This window comes from Perognathus longimembris, chromosome 3 (assembly GCF_023159225.1).
Source record: "Perognathus longimembris pacificus isolate PPM17 chromosome 3, ASM2315922v1, whole genome shotgun sequence".
Lineage (NCBI taxonomy): Eukaryota > Metazoa > Chordata > Mammalia > Rodentia > Heteromyidae > Perognathus > Perognathus longimembris.
Genome location: NC_063163.1, coordinates 74713419 through 74732378, shown reverse-complemented (window position 1 = coordinate 74732378; position 18960 = coordinate 74713419). Strand labels below are relative to the sequence as shown.

The 18960-nt window shown below is 50.1% G+C and overlaps 1 protein-coding gene across 2 annotated transcripts; it reads left to right on the top strand.

Annotated features, from left to right (window-relative positions):
* Positions 1-1994: 1994 nt before the first annotated feature.
* On the top strand, positions 1995-17970 carry Slc1a6 (solute carrier family 1 member 6). 2 transcript variants are annotated; one of them, XM_048342457.1, is made up of 12 exons: positions 1995-2005; positions 2650-2654; positions 6437-6523; positions 6556-7038; positions 7871-8008; positions 9734-9938; positions 10861-10903; positions 11250-11593; positions 13860-14093; positions 14554-14622; positions 16250-16384; positions 17447-17970. In XM_048342457.1, exons 4-12 carry the CDS (start codon positions 6834-6836, stop codon positions 17640-17642), a joined length of 1569 nt encoding a protein of 522 aa, XP_048198414.1. In that variant the 5' UTR covers positions 1995-2005; positions 2650-2654; positions 6437-6523; positions 6556-6833; the 3' UTR covers positions 17643-17970. The 2 variants fall into 2 exon arrangements, with proteins under 2 accessions (XP_048198414.1, XP_048198413.1); XM_048342456.1 differs by having other exon boundaries at positions 14554-14748.
* The last annotated feature ends 990 nt before the right edge of the window (positions 17971-18960 follow it).

Sequence of the window (18960 nt, the reverse complement as noted above, 5' to 3'; positions counted from 1 at the left end):
CGGGCTAATTCTGCCCTAATTAATTGACAGGGAGTGCTATCCACAGAGGAATTAGCCTGGTTCTTCCCAGCTTGGCTCAGCGCAGGCCCCACCTTGCAGCCTGGTGGTCACCTGGGACGGTCTGGGGGTGGGGTAGGGTGTGCTCCGTGTGAGCTGGAGCTGGGGGTCAGTGTGGACCTGGGCTGGGTGGACACCACACAGACTTGGGCTCCGATCCTGGCTCCCACAGCTGTTAAGGTGTGGCCCACCAGTTAACCTCTTCTATCCTCTCATACCTATAAAGGGGAAGCTGGTGGATTTCACCAGTGTAGAGGAAGATGAGAGATGCACAGGGCCAGGGTAGGGGTCAAGTGCAAAACATTCTGCAGGGATGAAACAAGTAAAGTTGATTGGTACCTGCCAGGGGCAGAAGGGAGAGAGGAATGAGAGCAACTACTAGCAGGGCGGGGGTTTCCTGTAGGGTGGTCAGAATGGGCTGACTCCTGGTGATGGTGTAAATTTAACCTTAAAATGAAAAGAATAGTCAGAGCTAAATTATACTAAGTGAAGTGAGTCAGACCCAAAGAAACATGGACTCTATGGTCTCCCTTATTGGGAATAATTAGTACAGGTTTAGGCAAGTCATAGCAGAGCACCACAAGGCCCAATAGCTATAACCTTATGAACACATATGATGATGCTAAGTGAAATGAACTCCATGTTATGGAGACAATTGTTATATCACAGTTGTAACTACTTTCAACATCCCATGTGTATCTGTAGCTTCTATTATTGATGATGTTCTTGTATCACCTTCCTGTGGTTGTACCTACACTATCTCTGTAATCTTATCTGAGTATATTGGAAACCGTGTATACTGGTATTGGAACTAGGAAATTGAAAGGGAATACCAAAATTGAGAGACACAGGGTAAAAAAAGACAAACAACTACAAAAGCAATACTTGCAAAACTGTTTGGTGTAAGTGAACTGTACACCTCAGCGGGGTAAAGGGGGAAGGGGGAGGGGGGTATGAGGGACAAGGTAACAAACAGTACAAGTAATGTATCCAATGCCTAACATATGAAACTGTACCCTCTCTGTACATCAGTTTGATAATAAAAATTTGAAAAAATAAAAGAATAGTCAGAGCTGGGCTTATGCCTGTCATCCTAGCTACTCAGGAGGCTGAGATCTGAGCATCGCAGTTTGAAGCCAGTTGAGGGCAGGAAACTCCATTAGAGTTTTTATTTATTTATTTATTTATTTATTTTATTTAATTTTTTTTACCAGTTCTGGGTCTTGAACTCAGGGCCTGGGCACTGCCCCTGGCTTCTTTTTGCTCAATGCTAGCACTCTACCTCTTGAGCCACAGCACCACTTCTGGCCTTTTCTGTTTATGTGGTGCTGAGGAATAGAATCCAGGGCTTCATACATGCTAGGCTAGCACTCTACGACCAGGCCACATTCCCAGCCGTCCATGCGATTCACCTCCAACTAACCATCAAAAAAAGAAAAAAAAAAAAAAGCTAGAAATGGAGCTGTGGCTTAACTGGTAGAGCTCCAGCCTTTAGTGAAAGAGCTCAGGGACAGCGCCCAGGCCTTGAGTTCAAGCCCCAGGACACACACACACACACACACACACACACACACACACACACACACACACACACACACACACACACACACACACACACACACACACACACACACACACACACACACACACACACACAGAGCAGGAGCCCACGCACTCTGTATTTCCGATAAAGAATACTTTATATATCTTTTGGAGGGCGGCGTGGGGAAGCCGCCGGGCTGCAGACCCCAGGTCCCCGCGGATTAGGCGCGGGGGCCCCGGGGGGGGGGGGCGCGGGGCGGGGCGGAGGCTGCGCGCTGGAGGCCCCGCACCCCCTCTCGGCCGCTCCCAGCGCACGGGCCCCAGCTCCGCGCCGGCGAGCGGGTCGGGGGAGGCGGGGGGCGTCCCGCAGGGGATTCCGCCCCCTCCCCCGGTGCCCCGCGCCCACGTGAGCTCACGGCCAGCTCCGATCCCGCCGTCTGCACAGCTCGCGCCTCCCGGCTCCGAGCCAGCCAGCGCCCCACGGTCCCCGGCGGGTCCCCGTGGCCCCGGCACCCGCGCGGGCGCAGCGCGCAGGCCGCTCTGCTCCACGGCTGGTGAGTGGGGGGGGGGGTGTCTCCCTGGCCCCGGGGTCCTCGCTCCTTCCTCCTGGGTCCCCCACTCCTTCTCCTGGCTGTCTCCATCCCCGGCGCGCCGCGCACCTTCCCCTTCCCTTCCCCGCCAGGCTTAGGGGCTGTGTGCGTGTGCAAGCGAGCGTGATGGAATCTCAGAGCCGAGTTGCTTTCCAGAGGGGCCGCGGCCGAGCCGGGGTGAGGATGCGTCTGCATGCGTGATTCCGTGCCCAAGTTTGGGCGCGTTCAGGAGCCGCCCGTCCCCAGCGGTGTACGGCTTAATTTGCACGGTTCCCGCGGTCGTGCGGGGCTGTGGAAGCGTGTGGTGGTGCGCACGCGAAAGTGCAGTGTGGCCGCACGAGTGAAGCCTCCTTTGCAGAGGCGCACAGGCACAAGCGTGCGCAAGCTTCTGCTTGTGCAGGGCCGGTGGAGTTGCATGCAGGCCCTTGCACTTTGAGGGGGCGTGGCTGCGCGAGTGCAGCGCTTGTGCACGAGTGTCCGCGTGGGTTGTGTTGCAGTGTGTGTGTCACATGCGTGGAGCCCATGTCCTTTCCCCTCCCTTGGCCTCCTGGCCTAGCGCTGTGACTTAGGGTACTTGGGGTCCAGACCCCGGGGAGGAGCTGGGGAGGCGGAGAGGGCTGGTTGAGCACACCGATCACAACCTGTCCAAGGCCACCACAGCAGTCTACTTGGAGGACCAAACGGATCCGGGAGTAGCAAAGACGCCCACCCTACGACCCCTCGTGTTTTGTGCGGTCCTGTGCCACACCCGGAGCCACTGGAGGATCCGTGCAGGTGGTTTCTATTGCTTCTCCCCCAAACTGTATTATGACCCCAGAGGGGTCTGCTGGGCATTGTCCCAGCTGCTGACTGGTGACTGGGTTTCTCCAGGGCCAGTCTAGTACTTTTTGGGTGTCAACTGTACAGGTCAGTAAATGCTTGATTTTCAAGTGAGGCAGGTCTGCTCACACCTGTGATCCTAGTGCTCAGGAGGCTGAGATCTGAGGATCTCGGTTTGAAGCCAGCCCTGGGCAGGAAATTCTGAGACTTTCTTTCCCAATGAACCCCTCCCCCCCAAAAAACCCCCCAAAACTGGAAGTGGAGGTGTGGCTCAAGTGGTAGAGCACCAGAACTCAGGGTGATACTCCTCCAGAGACCAGAGAGAGAAGCAGGAAAACACAGGCGGATGTCAAATTCCAAGGAAAATGACTTCAAATCTAGTATTAATTTTTAAAAATATTTTCAGAAATTCAACACAGAGAGACAAATACTGCCTATTTTCACTGATGTTGAAGCTGAAAAAAACCTGATGCTGTATAAATGAAGAGGGTGAGGGAAAGAGGCCACACAAGCTGATAACAGTCCAGTAAGGAGATGTAGGACTGAGTTCTTGTGCTCTACAATACAGTGTGATGACTAAGTTTACAAGTACTGTTTACTCTGACTTGATCATTATATACTGAATCCTTTTTTTTTTTTGCCAGTTGTGGGCCTTAAACTCAGGGTCTGAGCACTGTCCCTGGCTTCTAACACTCTGCTACTTGAGCCACAGCGCCACCTCTGGTCATTTTCTATATATGTGGTGCTGAGGAATCGAACCCAGGGCTTTATGTATATGAGGCGAGCACTCTTGCCACTAGGCCATATTCCCAGCCCTGTATTCATGTTTTGAACAATCATACTACATAAATAGGTACAATTATTGTGTCAATTAAAAATAAGAAAATTGATACATGCATATATTATATATACACATATATGTGCACATATATAACTTGTGCTAGGGCTTGAACTCAGGCCCTGGGTGTTGTCTTTGAGCTTTTTCACTCAAAGTTAGTGCTCTATCACTTGAGCCACAGCTTCACTTCTGGCATTTCGATGGTTAATTGGAGATAAGAATCTCACAGACTTTCCTGCCCAAGGCTGGTTTCAAATGGAGATCCTCAGATCTCAGCCTCCTGAGTAGTTAGGATTACAGATGTGAGCCAACAGTGCCAGGCTTCATATATATATATATATATATATATATATATATATATATATATATATATATATTTTTTTTTTTTTTTTGGCCAGTCCTGGAGCTTGGACTCAGGGCCTGAGCACTGTCCCTGGTTTCTTTTTGCTCAAGGCTAGCACTCTGCCACTTGAGCCATAGCGCCACTTCTGGCCGTTTTCCATATATGTGGTGCTGGGGAATCGAACCCAGGGCTTCGTGTATATGAGGCAAGCACTCTTGCCACTAGGCCATATCCCCAGCCCGCCTTCAGATATTTTTAATTGACAAACTATAATTATACATTTACAGTAATGTAGACAGGACTGAGACAAGTTCACATATGGGAGTTTGAACTCAGGGTCTTGTGCTTGCTAGAATGATGCTGTGCCACTTGAGCTATGCCCCTAGCCCCCTTTCCTGTTACCTACAAGAATAATCTTGCCTTATACCCTGAACACCTTTTGCTGGGGATGAGAGGCTCACACCACTGTGTCTAGTTGTTGTATTTCTCTGGTAGCTGGGATAGCAGGCATACAACATCATGCTCAGGCAATGACGTGAGGAGTCTTTTATATACACTTCTTTTATTGCCCTGGCTAGCCTCCAGCTGAGCCTGATTTCTACTTCCCAAAGAGCTGGGATTACAAGTTTGAGTCCCTTGGCTCAGATTTCTGGTTTTCATCAACCACATTTAACATTTAGTTTGTGGTCACCCAAGTGTCTGGTGCAACTCAACTATCTTAGCCACAGCACCAGCCCTGTGCCAGTACTGCCAGGTGGAACTGGGGTTTGATATACAGACATGTGTACTTTGCTCTAGGCTGAGGACCAACAAGTTTTTTTAAAAACTTATTTAAAAAAAATTTTTTTTTTTTTGGCCAGTCCTGGGCCTTGGACTCAGGGCCTGAGCACCTCCCCTGGCTTCTTCCCGCTCAAGGCTAGCTCTCTGCCACCTGAGCCACAGCGCCCCTTCTGGCCACTTTCCATATATGTGGTGCTGGGGAATCGAACCAAGAGCCTCATGTGTAGGAGGCAAGCACTCTTGCCACTAGGCCATATTCCCAGCCCTATTTTTTAATTTTTTTGTGTGCCGGTACTGGAGCTTGAACTCAGGGCCCAGGCTCTGTCCCTAAGCTTCTTTTTGCTCAAGGCTTAGCTCTACCACTTGAGTCACAGCTCCACTTCTGTTTTTTTTCTTATCCCCTTCTGAGTAGTTTCTTGGAGATAAGAGTCTCAGGGAGTTTCCTGTCCAGGCTGGCTTTGAGCCTCGGTCTTTGCATTATAGCTTCCTGAGTAGCTAGGATTACAGACTGAGTCCCCGGAGCTGGGACACCAGCAAGTTTTTTAGTTAAAATAAACAACAACAACAAAAATGCTTCGGGAAGGGGTGAGGAGAAGATTAGGAAGGTAATGCCAGAAAGCAATCTTACCTCCTAACTGCCCTGCATGAATTCAGGCACTGGGGGAGAGGTACATTCTGGGGAGCTGTGATTTCTTAAGACACAGCTGATTATTGAAATGCTCTCTCTCTCTCTCTTTTTTTTTGAGACAGGATATTGCTATGTAGCCAAGGCTGGCCTCTAACTCATGATCCTCCTGTCTCAGCCTCCTGAATTCCTAGCATTACAGGTTTGTGCCATCATGCCCTGCTTGTACTTACCTTGGTATCAAGGCAGTAGTAAAATATAATTCTCATAGATCAAGGAAGGGTCTATGAAGGGTAAAGTTCCTTAGATCCATGAAAAGTCAGAATTTCCAAGCTCTCCAATTTGTTTGAAGTGTTTAGTTGGTAAATAGACTGGCAAGGTTTTTAAATTTTTTCTATGCATTTTATTTAATGTTTGTGAAAAGTACATTTTGAGTAGTCATCTACATTTTTCAAGATAGGCATATAAGAATACACATAAAGGCCAGGTGCCTTTGGTTCATGCCTGTAATCCCAGCTACTCAAGAGGCTGAGATCTGAGGAGCACTGTTTGAAGCCAGCCTGGGCAGGAAAGTTCATGAGACTCTAATCTCCCAATTAACCACCAAGTGCGAGAGTGGAGCTGTGGCTCAAGTGCTAGAGTGCCAGCCTTGAGCAAATAACTCAGGGACAAGGCCCAGACACTCAGTTCAAGCCCAAGACAGCCACCAAAAACAAACAATATGGATATGGCCAAATATTAAGAGAAACAAAAATACAAAGACTTACAGCATTGTCACCAACTCTTCCCCAAAGCACTTCCTGTCTCTGCTGCTGGGACAGCATGCACAGCGGTATTTATAGGGCGCCCACTGCTAATTATGTCTTGGTGGGAAGTGGGGCCTTTCAGGCTAGGACTCTAAGCTATTCATTTTGGAGACCGGCCTCAAGGTGAGTGGTTCGGAACTCTGCCCGGCCTCAAGGTGAGTGGTTCGGAACTCTGCCCGCAGCTGGCACCGAGCTGAGCCCGTTACTTTGGTCATGAGAGCCAGGCATCCATCACCATCAACATCCGTAGCTCCCTGGCCTGACACACCCAGCAGTGATTCTGGAGGCCTTGGAGCCTCAGTTGCCCCGATGTGGCGTGATCTCTGGACCCCAGGCAGGGTCTGAGGCGTCTTCCCCGCCCCCCCTCCATCTTCCTCCCATTGTCTTTCCTCCCTCACCAGACCCGGGCTCCTTTGTCCCCCGCGGAGAGACGATGAGCAGCCACGGCAACAGCCTGTTCCTGCGGGAGAGTGGCCTGCGCCTGGGCCGGGCAGGCTGGCTAGGGAGAACGCGCGAAGGCCTGCACCGGCGAGCACTGCGCCTGCGCCTGCGTCTGCAGACCACCACCCGCGAGCACGTGCGGCGCTTCCTGCGCAGGAACGCCTTCATCCTGCTCACAGTCAGCGCCGTCATCATCGGTGAGCTGGAACTTCCGGGGGAGGGACTTCCTACCGGCGGGACGAAGGAAATAGAGTTCATTTTGCCGGGGGCGGGACTTCCTCCCCGTGGTGGGCGGGACTTCCTGCTGGCTCATCGCTGATTGGCACTCACTCGAGTTGTGTGCAAAAAGTATTAAAAATAAAAATATTTTCTCTAAAAAAAGGAAAAAGTCTAAATGTCTAGCACAGAAGCAAATATTTATTTAAAATTATCGTTATTTGTATAAAAAGGTTTCAATTCAACATGTCAGTTCAGTCATCCCAACCATCTCTCCCAGCCCTACTCCATTCTCTCAAGTTGCTTGTTCCATGTTCACACAGGTACATTGAATATCATGTCTGCTTTCTCCTATCCTAGAAACAAATAACTTTTTTTTTCTTTTATCTCTCCTGGGGCTTGAACTCAAGGCTTGGGTACTTACTATGAACTTTTGTGCCCCAGGATGTTGCTCTACCACTGGAACCACAGTTTCATTTCTGGCTTTTTTTGATGATTAACTGGAGATAAGAATCTCACAAACTTTCTTTCTCTGGTCTGGCTTTGAACTGAGATCCACAGATCTCAGCTTTCCTGAGTAGCTAGGATTATAGCATGAGCCACAGGCTCCCAACATATCTATACTCTCCACAGTGTATGCATTTTACCAGTGCATGTCCTCCCCCTGCCCCCCCCATGCACACACACATGCACACACTTAGAGAACATTTCTTCAACTGCCCGTCCTCACATGCGCCATTCTTTGGATGGATGGAACCAAGTTGGGCCTAGTTACCCACTCTCTACTCCATGCATCCCTTCCTCTGGCTGTAGGAGTCAGCCTGGCATTCGCCCTGCGTCCATACCAGCTCACTTATCGCCAAATCAAATACTTCTCCTTTCCTGGAGAGCTTCTGATGAGGATGCTGCAGATGCTGGTCCTGCCTCTCATCGTCTCCAGTCTGGTCACAGGTGAGTGAATATGGGCCAGTGTTGGCATCCAAGACTTATCTACAGTCCAACCATGGGTCCCCTTCACACCTTAGCCCTCCCTGTCCTTGGCCTGAGCCTATGTTTCCTTCAAATTCAAGTCTTGGTGATCATGGTACATATACCTCACTTGCCTCAGTAACTTTCCTGTATGTCTCCTTAGAGGCAAATATGCCAGCCTGCACAGGCCCAGTTTTATCCAAAGGGGAAAGAAAGATTGGGAAGGGAGAGCCAGTCAGGAAAGCTAGTTGTAATATGGGGTTGGTGGTGGGATGAAGAGGTGGTGAGTGAGGTGGAGATTCCAGGATGGAGAACCGGGGGTGGGGTGAGCTGGGATGATGGCTAGATTATGCAGTAGTCTATAAGCATTTTCTCTAGAAGGCTAAATAGCAAGAATTTTCAGTTCTGAGGACCCTCTGATCTCTGTAGCAGCGATTCAATCACTGCTGTTTCTTGTAGCACAAAAGCAGCCGTAGGTAACAGGAGAGCATATGAACACTCTTTAGAAATCTTTATAAAAACAAGAAGTGGGCCAGATTTGGCTTTTTATTAACAGTTGGCTAGTTTCTGGTTTTGACAACAGAAATAAAAGATCAAGAGTGGTTCCTTGGGTTGGGTTTCCTAGAAAGCAGAGGCTGACAGGATGTTTGATGGAGGAACCTATGAGAGGGTGACAGAAGTAGGATTTGGTGAGGGATATGGGTTCAGAAGAATACCAGACTCTCTCATTGCCTCATTGCCTGGAGAGGCTCTGGAGCAGGAACAGCATTGGGAGATTGTTTACACCTGCATCAAAGGAGTTTGCCCTTTACAAGCCAGTCCTGGGGTTTGAACTCAGGGCCTGGAGCTTTATTGCTCGAGGCAAGCACTCTACCATTTGAACCACAGTTCCATTTCTGGCTTTTTGTTGCTTATTTGTAGGTAAGACTCTCATGGACTTTCCAGCACTTGCCAGCTTCCAACTGCCATCCTCACATCTCAGCCTTCTGAATAGCTAGGATTACAGGCATGTCACAGGCATGAGCTACAAGGTGCCTGGGAGGAATTAGCTTTTGGACCCCATACCAGTGAACGATCGGCTGTAGGCTGTTTTGGGGAGCCTTTCTGATGAAGCAGTGCCTGTTGTGCTCAGGGCAATAATTATCAGGAGGAGGCAGCCTGAGTTTTTAGCAGCTGGCACTCATAGCAACTGAAGGACAAGTACACAAGGCTGGTCACGGGTGTTCAGGTAGAGTGCCAAAAATATCCACTGAATGAGTGTATAGTGAGGTGGGTTGGAGGGAGGAAAGGTCTGAGGTGGAGAGTGGGATGAAGAGTTTAATGAAGGTGAGACTATGGTGCAAAATTGAGATCAAGAGTTTGGTTTGGAGTAGAGGGAAAGTAGTGTAGTTGGTTGGAGGCATGTTTGGGATAAATTGGGTGAGGCAGATATGGTGGCCAATGACCATAATGCTATCTATGTGGGAGATAGAGCCAGTGTGGGAAAAGAAAAAAGTTTGTGAGACCTTCCCCCATATCAATGCACAAAGGTTGGGCATGGTAAGTCACACCTTCCATCCCAGCTATGCAGGAGGCATGACATTGGGGATCACAGTTCAGGTTGACAAGAATAATGAGACTCTACCTGAAAAAAGAATGAAAACAAAAGAAAATAAAAGAAATGAAAAAGGAAAAGGTTAGCATTGTTGCTCAAGATTTGTCTTTCAGGTATGGCGTCTTTAGACAATAAGGCCACAGGGCGGATGGGGATGCGGGCTGCTGTGTACTACATGGTGACCACAGTCATCGCGGTCTTCATTGGCATCCTCATGGTCACCATCATCCATCCTGGCAAGGGTTCCAAGGAGGGGCTGCACCGGGAGGGCCGCATCGAGACCGTCCCCACAGCCGACGCTTTCATGGATTTGGTCAGGTGACGCTCTGCCTACCTCTGGGGGTGGTGGTGGTGGTGGAATCAGGGACATTCAACCAGGGACACAGGGGGAAGGGGGAACCCAGCCTGTGAGTGGAGACTCCCCGTTGTCTTTCCCCCAAGAGACTGTGATCCCTTCACTCTTCAGCTGGGCTTGGTGTCCCCAGGCCAGCTCTGTTGGTGGGCCTGCGATTGCTCAGTACAGAAAAAAGGTGATTCATATTTCTATTCTAGTCACCAGCTTGGCCAAGAACTGGGCTATTGGAAGGGTTGGGGAATGATGTTTGATTTTTGAGGTGTTGTTGGTGTGTGGGCTTGTGTGTCTGAATTGAAGCTCTGAAACTGTGCAGGGCTCCGACAGAGGTCCTCACTCAGCGCTGGATTTGATGTTTGTCCTAGTCTGTTTTCCATGGCTGTCACACAATGCTTGAGTCTGGGAAGGTTGCGAAGACTAGAAGGATCTTTAGCTCATGGTTCTGGAGGCTGGGAAGTCCTCACCATGAGGCCAGAGAGAGCTTGCTTTTCTCACAGTCATGAGTGGGTGAATCCATCGATGACAGCAAAGTCCTCATCACTTCATGGCTGTGTCTCCTAACACCTCCACCATACTCATGGAATTTCAGCAGACAGTTTTGAGGTGACCAGTCACAGTCAGACGTAGCCAAGGTCACCTCCACTAGCTGGATGGCTCTGGGTAATAGACAGACATTCTCTGAGCACCTGTTTCTTCCCATGTAAAAATGGGACATGAATGCACCTATGTGGTAGGGCTATTGTAGTGTTCAAATCAGATGATGGAGGACAGGTCTGGCCTACATGGATGGATGCCGGCATTATTACTGAGATGATGTGGAGTCACAGCTCCAGCCACAGCTCCCTTCCAAGGTCTAAGCGCTTTCCTTCCCTCATTATTTTTCTGCAGAAATATGTTTCCACCCAACCTTGTGGAGGCCTGCTTCAAACAGGTCAGGAGGAAGAGCATGCTCTGGTCCAGGAGGAGTTGGAGCTGGGGGGGGGGGGTGGTTAGTGTGTTGGGGAGGGGGTGGCTCCAGGTGAGAGGTTGGGAGGGGAGAAGAGAGAGAGCAAAGGTTCTTGGGAGACACTGGGAGAAAAAAGGCGATTTCTACCCGCTCCAAGGTCAAGGAGATGCCAAGGGTTGCCTGGATCTGGGATCAGAGGAGGCTGGAGGCTGAGCTGGTGGCCCTGGGACTTTTGACCATCCATGATGAAGGGAGAGGGGGGCTGTGAGAGCCGGGGGTTCCCTGTTGTGGCCACTGTGATAAATTTGGGCTCTACCTTTCTGCATTCCAGTTCAAGACTCAGTATAGCACCAGAGTAGTCACCAGGATGGTTGTGAGAACTGAGAACGGGTCGGAGCCAGGGGCCTCAGCCACTCCCTTGTCTTTGGTGGACAACGAGAGCAGCATCATGGAGAATGTGACTCGCGCCCTGGGCACCCTTCAGGAGATGCTGAGCTTCGAGGAGACCGTGCCGGTGCCCGGCTCTGCCAATGGCATCAATGCCCTGGGGCTGGTGGTCTTCTCAGTGGCCTTTGGGCTGGTCATCGGGGGCATGAAACACAAGGGCCGTGTCCTCAGGGACTTCTTCGACAGCCTCAATGAGGCAATTATGAGACTGGTGGGCATCATTATCTGGTGAGTGGCAGGCTGTGCCTGAGTGGGTGCTGATGGCACCTGGGGGTGAATGGTAGAGCTGGGAGGGACTGGGCCAGTCAGGATGTGTGTGAATGGTAGAGCTGGGAGGGACTGGGCCAGTCAGGATGCGTGGAAGATGCTGAAGAGGTCCTTGTGGATAGTTAGCCAAAGTCATTTCTTTACCTACTGGTTAATTTACTTACCAGCTCATTCATTCACTCATTCATTCATTCTTTTCTGAAAAATTTTTTTTTTATCAGTTGTATAGTCTTTCATTCATCTGTTTGTTCATGTAATCTTTGTTTTGTTTTATTTTGTCAGTCATGGGCCATGAACTCAGGGGCTGGGCACTGTCCCTGAGCTTTTTTTCCTATCAAGCCTAGCACTCTACCACTTTGAACCACAACGCCACTTCTGGTTTTCTGGTGGATAATTGGATACAAGAGTCTCACAGACTTTCCTGAACGGGTTGGCTTTGAATTGCAGTCCTCAGATCTCAGCCTCCTGAGTAGCTAGGACTACAGGTGTGAACAACTGGTGCTTGCCTTGTTCATTTACTCTTTAAATAAAAATAATTTTATTATAAAGGTGATGTACAGAGGGGTTACGATTTCATAAGTCAAAGCGTACATTTCCTTTTGGACAAGGTTACCCCTTTGCTCACTCTCCCCCAGTTTTTCCCTCTTGTTCTCACCCTGAAGTTGTATAGTTTTTTGTTTTTTTTTTTTTTTGGTCAGTTTTGGGGCTTGAACTCAGGGCCTGGCCACTGTCCCTGAGCTTTTTCACTTGAGGCTAGCTCTCTACCACTTTGAGCCTTAACACCACTTCTGGTTTTTTTTTTTTTTTTTTGGCCAGTCCTGGGCCTTGGACTCAGGGCCTGAGCACCATCCCTGGCTTCTTCCCGCTCAAGGCTAGCACTCTGCCACCTGAGCCACAGCGCCTCTTCTGGCCGTTTTCCATATATGTGGTGCTGGGGAATCGAACCGAGAGCTTCATGTGTAGGAGGCAAGCACTCTTGCCACTAGGCCATATTCCCAGCCCCCCCCCCTTTTTTTTGATGGTTCATTGGAGATAAGAATCTCACAGACTTTCCTGCCTGGCTAGCTTTGAACTGCCATCCTTAGTTACCAAGTAGCTGGGATTACAGGTGTGAGCCACCAGTGCCCAGCTCTGTATAGTTGATTTTCAACTTAGGGTCTAGTGAATATCACTGCTACATTTGTTCACCCTTTCTCCACAGAAGTAGAGGGACAAAGGGTGTTCATTTAGCCTTGTGTGTATTGTCCAGATCATTCCTTCACTTCTATGTTCATTCTGACATGCTCTGGCCTACTTAGTTTTTCTTGACAGTACTGGGGTCTGAACTCAGGGCCTCTTACTTGCTAGACAGGCACTGTACTACTTGAGCCACAGCTCCACTTTAGGCTCTTTGCTGCATCACTGGAGATAAGAGTCTCATGGACTTTTCTGCCCAGGCTGGCTTTGAACCGTGATCCTCAGATCTCAGCCTCCTGAGTAGCTGGGATTACAGATGTGAGCCACTGGCAGGTCGTGTGTGTGTGTGTGTGTGTGTGTGTGTGTGTGTGTGTGTGTGTGTGTGTCTTGTGCCATTCCTGGGGCTTGACCTCAGGTGCTCTGCCATTTGAACCACAACGCCACATCTTGGGCTTGATGGTGGGTAATTGGAGACAGGAGTCTCATGTATTTTAATGCTCAGGCTGGTTTTGAACCATGATCCTCAGATCTCAGGCTCCTAAGTAGCTGGGATTACAGGTGTGAACCACTGGTGCCTGGATGAACATTCACTTTTGCTAAAGTGCATATAAATTGTTCCTTGTGGTGATATAGACACACATGTAGAAGGCAGGCCCTGGGGACAAGGTATACCCTACAAGGTCTTCTCACCCCACCCTCCTCCCAAAGTGACCCACTCCATTTAATTGGGCTCTATTTCTGGCAGTGTCCGTGCCTCCCAGGGGTTCATCCTGCTGTAAGTTCCTCTGTGGGTTAATCCCTGAGTGTGGGTCAGGGCCCTCAGCATTCCATCACCTCCCAAAGGCCTCTTCTCTGAACTCTATTGCAACGGGTCCAACGGGCTTTAGGGAACATTAGATCTGAGCTGTGACACCAGTGCTGTTTGTGAGTGTGTTGGAGAGCTTGGGGGTGGGGTGGGCGGAGAACAAAGTCTCTGGGATACAGGGTGCGGAATAGGGTGATGAAGCTGAGTCCTGCAGGCCAATCCCTAACAGGAGTGCGGCTCCCCCAGGTATGCACCTGTGGGCATCCTGTTCCTGATCGCTGGGAAGATTCTGGAAATGGAAGACATGGCCGTCCTTGGAGGTCAGCTGGGCATGTACACGCTGACTGTTATTGTGGGCCTGTTCCTCCACGCCGGTGGCGTCTTGCCCCTCATCTACTTCCTTGTCACCCACCGGAACCCCTTCCCCTTCATCGGGGGCTTGCTGCAGGCACTCATCACTGCCATGGGCACCTCCTCCAGGTAGGACCTGGCCCTGCCCACTCTTCTGGGTCCACTCGAGCCACAGATCCACTTCCAGCTTTTTTGGTGGTTCATTGGAGATAGAGTCTGACAGGACTTTCCTGATCCAGGCTGGCTTTGAACTGCCATCCTCAGGTCTCAGCCTCCTGAGTAGCAGGGATGACAGGCATGAGCCACAGGTGCCAGCCCATTATACTGCTGTTTGCCTCAGGCATGGGAGGTTGGAAGTCCAGGACTGGATTGTAGTGGCTTGACACTATTGCCCTTAAGCTCTTGAGTTTAAGTGGGTGATGAGGCCTTCTGCTTACTCTTTTCCTCTGGCCCCAATTCCTACCTGGCTCTCTCCATGCTATCAATGCTGCTCTCTGTCCTCCCCACCCTCTCCCCCTGTTCCTCCCCCCTCTCCTCTCTTTCTTTTCTCTTTCCCCTTCCCTTTCTCTTCTTCCCCCTCCTCCCACAGCTCTGCCACTCTGCCCATCACCTTCCGTTGCTTGGAGGAATGCCTGGGTGTGGACCGTCGCATCACCAGGTTTGTGCTGCCTGTGGGAGCCACCGTCAACATGGACGGCACTGCCCTCTATGAGGCCCTGGCTGCCATCTTCATTGCCCAAGTCAACAACTATGAGCTCAACTTGGGCCAGATCACCACAATCAGGTGAGACCTGCCTGCCTGGAGCAGGTGAATCTGGGCTGGGTGGAGGGAGTGGGGAGGAGGGAGCTACAACTGGGGGAATCTTTTAATTAAATTAATTTGCAGATTGATTGGTTTATTTTCAGTACCTAGGATAGAGCCCAGTATGCTCAAGCAAGAGGCGTCAGCAAGTTATTTAGTACGTTTTTCAAAACAGAACAGATAGTTGGGTGCTGGTAGCTCATGCCTGTCATTCTAGCTACTCAGGAGGCTGAGAGCTGAGGATGGTGGTTCAAAGCCAGCCCAGGCAGGAAAGTCCATGAGACTCTTATCTCCACTGAACCAGAAAACCAGAAGTGGTTCTGTGGCTCAACTGATAGAGCACTAGCCTTGAGCTCAAGAGCTCAGGGACAGCACCCAGGCCCAGAGTTCAAGCCCCATGACCGACCGATCAAAAACAAAACTAGAGCAGAGTTTTTTTCCTGTTTGTTGTGAGGCTTGAACTCAGGGCCTGGGTGCTGTCTCTGAGCTCTTTTGCTCAAGGCTAGAGTTCTACCACTTTGAGCCACAGCTCCACTTCTATTTTTGAATGGTTTATTGGAGAGAAGAGTCACAGACTTTTCTGCCTGGACTGGCTTCGAACTGTGATCCTCAGATCTCAGCTTACTGCATAGCTAGGATTAGAGGCATGAGCCACTGTCACCCAGCTCAGATTTTCTTTTTAACTGAGCAATAAATACACTCTAGAGCTGACTGAATCCAAGATGCCCTTCCCTCCATCAGAACATTCAAAATTTCTGTTCTTTTTCCCCTCCTCTCAGCCATATTGAGAGGTAACTGATGCAGATTGTATAGCTCTAAGGTGTGTAATGTGGTTGAACACATGTGTGCATTGAAACATGATTTCTGTATCAAGCCCATCATTTTTTGCATCACTATATAATTACCTTTCTCTCCCTTCCTCCCCTCTCCTCCTCCCTCATTCTGCCATCCCTTTCTCCCTCCTCCCTCCCATACCCTCTGTCTTCCTTCCTTTCACCCCTCCTCCCTCCCTCTTTCTCTCCCACTCCCTTCTCCCCTTCTTCCCTCCAATCCTCATTCCCTCTTTCTTTCTTTCTTTCTTCAGTCTTTTTTGTTTGTTTTGATAACACTTAGTTTCTATTCTCTTTACAAATTTCAGCTCTGCAACACTGCCATTATTAACTCTAGCTGCCATACTGTTCATTAGATCCCCAGGACTTACTAGTTTTGTGACTGAAATCTGGTACCCTTTGACACAAACCCCTCCCTTTCCCCTCCCTCCAATATCCCTATCCCTAAAACAGGAAAATCACGACACCACTCTACTCTCTGCTTCCCTGAGTTTGGCATCTTTTTGGGCTCTCCCTCCCTGTGAGTGAGCTCAGGCAGTGTTTCTTCTCTTCCTGTGCTGGGTTGGGAATTTGTGATGACTTGATCGATCAGCCCCCTTCCCTCTCCTCTCTCTTCCTCCTCCTGAATTCCTTTGCTGTCCCTGCCCTTTCAGCATCACGGCCACGGCGGCCAGTGTGGGTGCAGCCGGCATCCCCCAGGCGGGCCTGGTCACCATGGTGATCGTGCTCACATCGGTGGGCCTGCCCACGGAGGACATCACACTCATCATTGCGGTGGACTGGTTTCTGTGAGTGCTCTCTGGGCTGGTGCCCTGTTGGTGCTTCCTTCCAGCCCTGCCCCTGCTTTTCTCTGTAGGATCCAGCAAGAACAGATCTCTGGTGTCCTCGAAGACCAGAGGGTTGTTGGAGGGTTCTGGAAACCATGGCCTGTGGACCCCAGGGTGTGTGGTGGGATGAGACACATAGGGAGAGCTTTGTTTACCAGCTAGAGCAGCTCCTTTTTGAGCTGACCCATGTGGAAATCAAATTAGAGGATACACAAGACAGATCTGGCTTACAATCTTTTGTTTTTAGTGCCAGTCCTGGAGCTTGAACTCAGGTCTTGGGCACTGTGCCTGGCTTCTTTTGCTAAAGGCCAGCATTCTACCACCTGAGCCACAGAGCCCCTTCTGGCTTTTTTTTTTTTTCTAGTGGCTACTTGGAGATAAGAGTCTCACAGATTTTCCTGCCTGGGCTTGGCCTTGAACCGCCATCCTCAGATATCAGCCTCCTGAGCAGCCGTGTAACTGGGAGCTGTGTGGTGGACCAGGGTCTTGTTTGGACTGTCCCCTCCCTGCCCTGGCCATTGCCTCTACTGACTATGGCCTGTCTCTGTGAGATTCACATCCTTAGAAACAATCCCATTGCTAAAAACAAATCTATGTTTCTCAGAGCTGGGCGAGCTTGAGTTTGTTAAGAAGGGACACTAGGCCAGGTGCTGGTGGCTCACACCCGTCATCCTAGCTGCTCAGGAGGCTGAGATCTGAGGATAGCGGTTCAAAGCCAGTCCTGGCAGGAAAGTCCTTGAGACTCCAAGGAACCACCAGAAAACCAAAAGTGATACTTTGGCTCAAGTGGTAGAGTACTAGCCTTGAATGAAAGAACTCAGGGACAGTGCCCAGACCCAGAGTTCAAGCCCCATGACTGACAGAAATAAAAAGAAGGGACATTAAGGGCAGAGAAGGAGAAGGACTTGCTCAGGGGATGGGATGTGACTCCTCCACTTCCCCCTGTCCTCCCTGCCGCCCTCTGTCTCTTGGTGAGCTTTCTTGGCTCTTTGTGAATGATGGCTTCTGTCTCTCCTCCACCAGCGACCGTCTCCGCACCATGACCAACGTGCTGGGGGATTCCATCGGGGCAGCTGTCATTGAACATCTGTCTCAGCAGGAGTTGGATCTGCAGGAAGCTGAGCTCACTCTCCCCAGCCTGGGCAAGCCCTACAAGTCACTCATGGCACAAGAGAAGGGGGCATCCAGGGGCCGGGGAGGTCACGAGAGCGCCATGTGAGGGGCTTTCAGTGAGGTCACCTGGGCAGGTGGGGAGGGGATGGGGTGGGGAGCTCAGGGGACGATTGATGCTCAAATGACTGTGCGTGGAACACACGTGCTCTGCTTGTCTTGTTTGGGGTGGGGATGGGGGACTGAGATAAAGGAGCAGGAATGAAAGATGTCCAACGCCTCTATTCCTCTCTGAGAGTATGTTGAGTACTTGATACAGGGGCAGAGCAAGGAAGACGAGGAGACATCTCTACTTGGGTTTAGGGGTGCATAGGGGAAGCTTCAGATTTAACAAAAAGAAAGGTTAGCTGGGTGCTGGTGGCTGGCTCACGTTTATAATAACCTGCACTGTTCAAGAGGCTGGGATTTGAGGATCGAGGTTCCAAGCCAGCCCTGGCAGGAAAGTCTGTGAGACTCTCATCTCCAATAAACTACTCGAAGTTGGAAATGGATCTGTGGTCAAGTGGTAGAGCACCAGCCTTGAGTAAAAGAAGCTCTGGGACAGCACCCAGGTCCTGAGTTCAAGCCCCAGGACTAACATGTGCACATGTGCACACCCACACACACGCGCACACACACACACACACACAAAAGAATGAAAAGAAGAAAGATCAGTTGAGTGCTGGTAGCTCACACCTGTAATCCTAGCTATTCTAGTGGCTGGGATCCAAGGTTTGAAGCCAGCCCAAGCAGGAAAATCCCTGAGACTCATTATCTCCAATAAATCTCCAAAAGTGAAGCTGGAAGTGGAGCTGTGGCTCAAGTGGCTGAGCACCAGCCTTCAGTGAAAAAGCTCAGGGACAGTCAGTGCCCAGGCCCTAAGTTCAAGCCCCAGTACCAACACACACACACACACACACACACACACACACACACACACACACACACCTCCCATACAATACACCCACCCCAAAATCATCTCATGTTCTTGGAATGTTGGAGCTGAAGAGGGCAAAGAAAAACCCTAATATTTTTCATAACAAAATATCTACGTTCTAATGATTCTAGACAGTAGAAGGATTTGCAGAACTCAGACAAAGCCTTCTGTCCACAGGTGTGGTTTATCTCAGTGAAAGGTGCAGATTGGAATCCATAAAGGGGAGATGGGGGTGTGGCTTGAGTGGTAGAACACCTGCCTTAGCACACACAAGGCCTTGGGTTCAATCCCCAGGATCGTCACAGGCAAAAATGTGGATGACTCCGAGTCCAGGGCTGACCACAGGAGACCTTCCGGTTCCTTCCTGCTGGAGTCTTGGATAACTCTGACTTACTAGCAAGTACATATCACAGTGGACATGGGGTGTTGCCAGTGGGGCTGTCCCAGATCC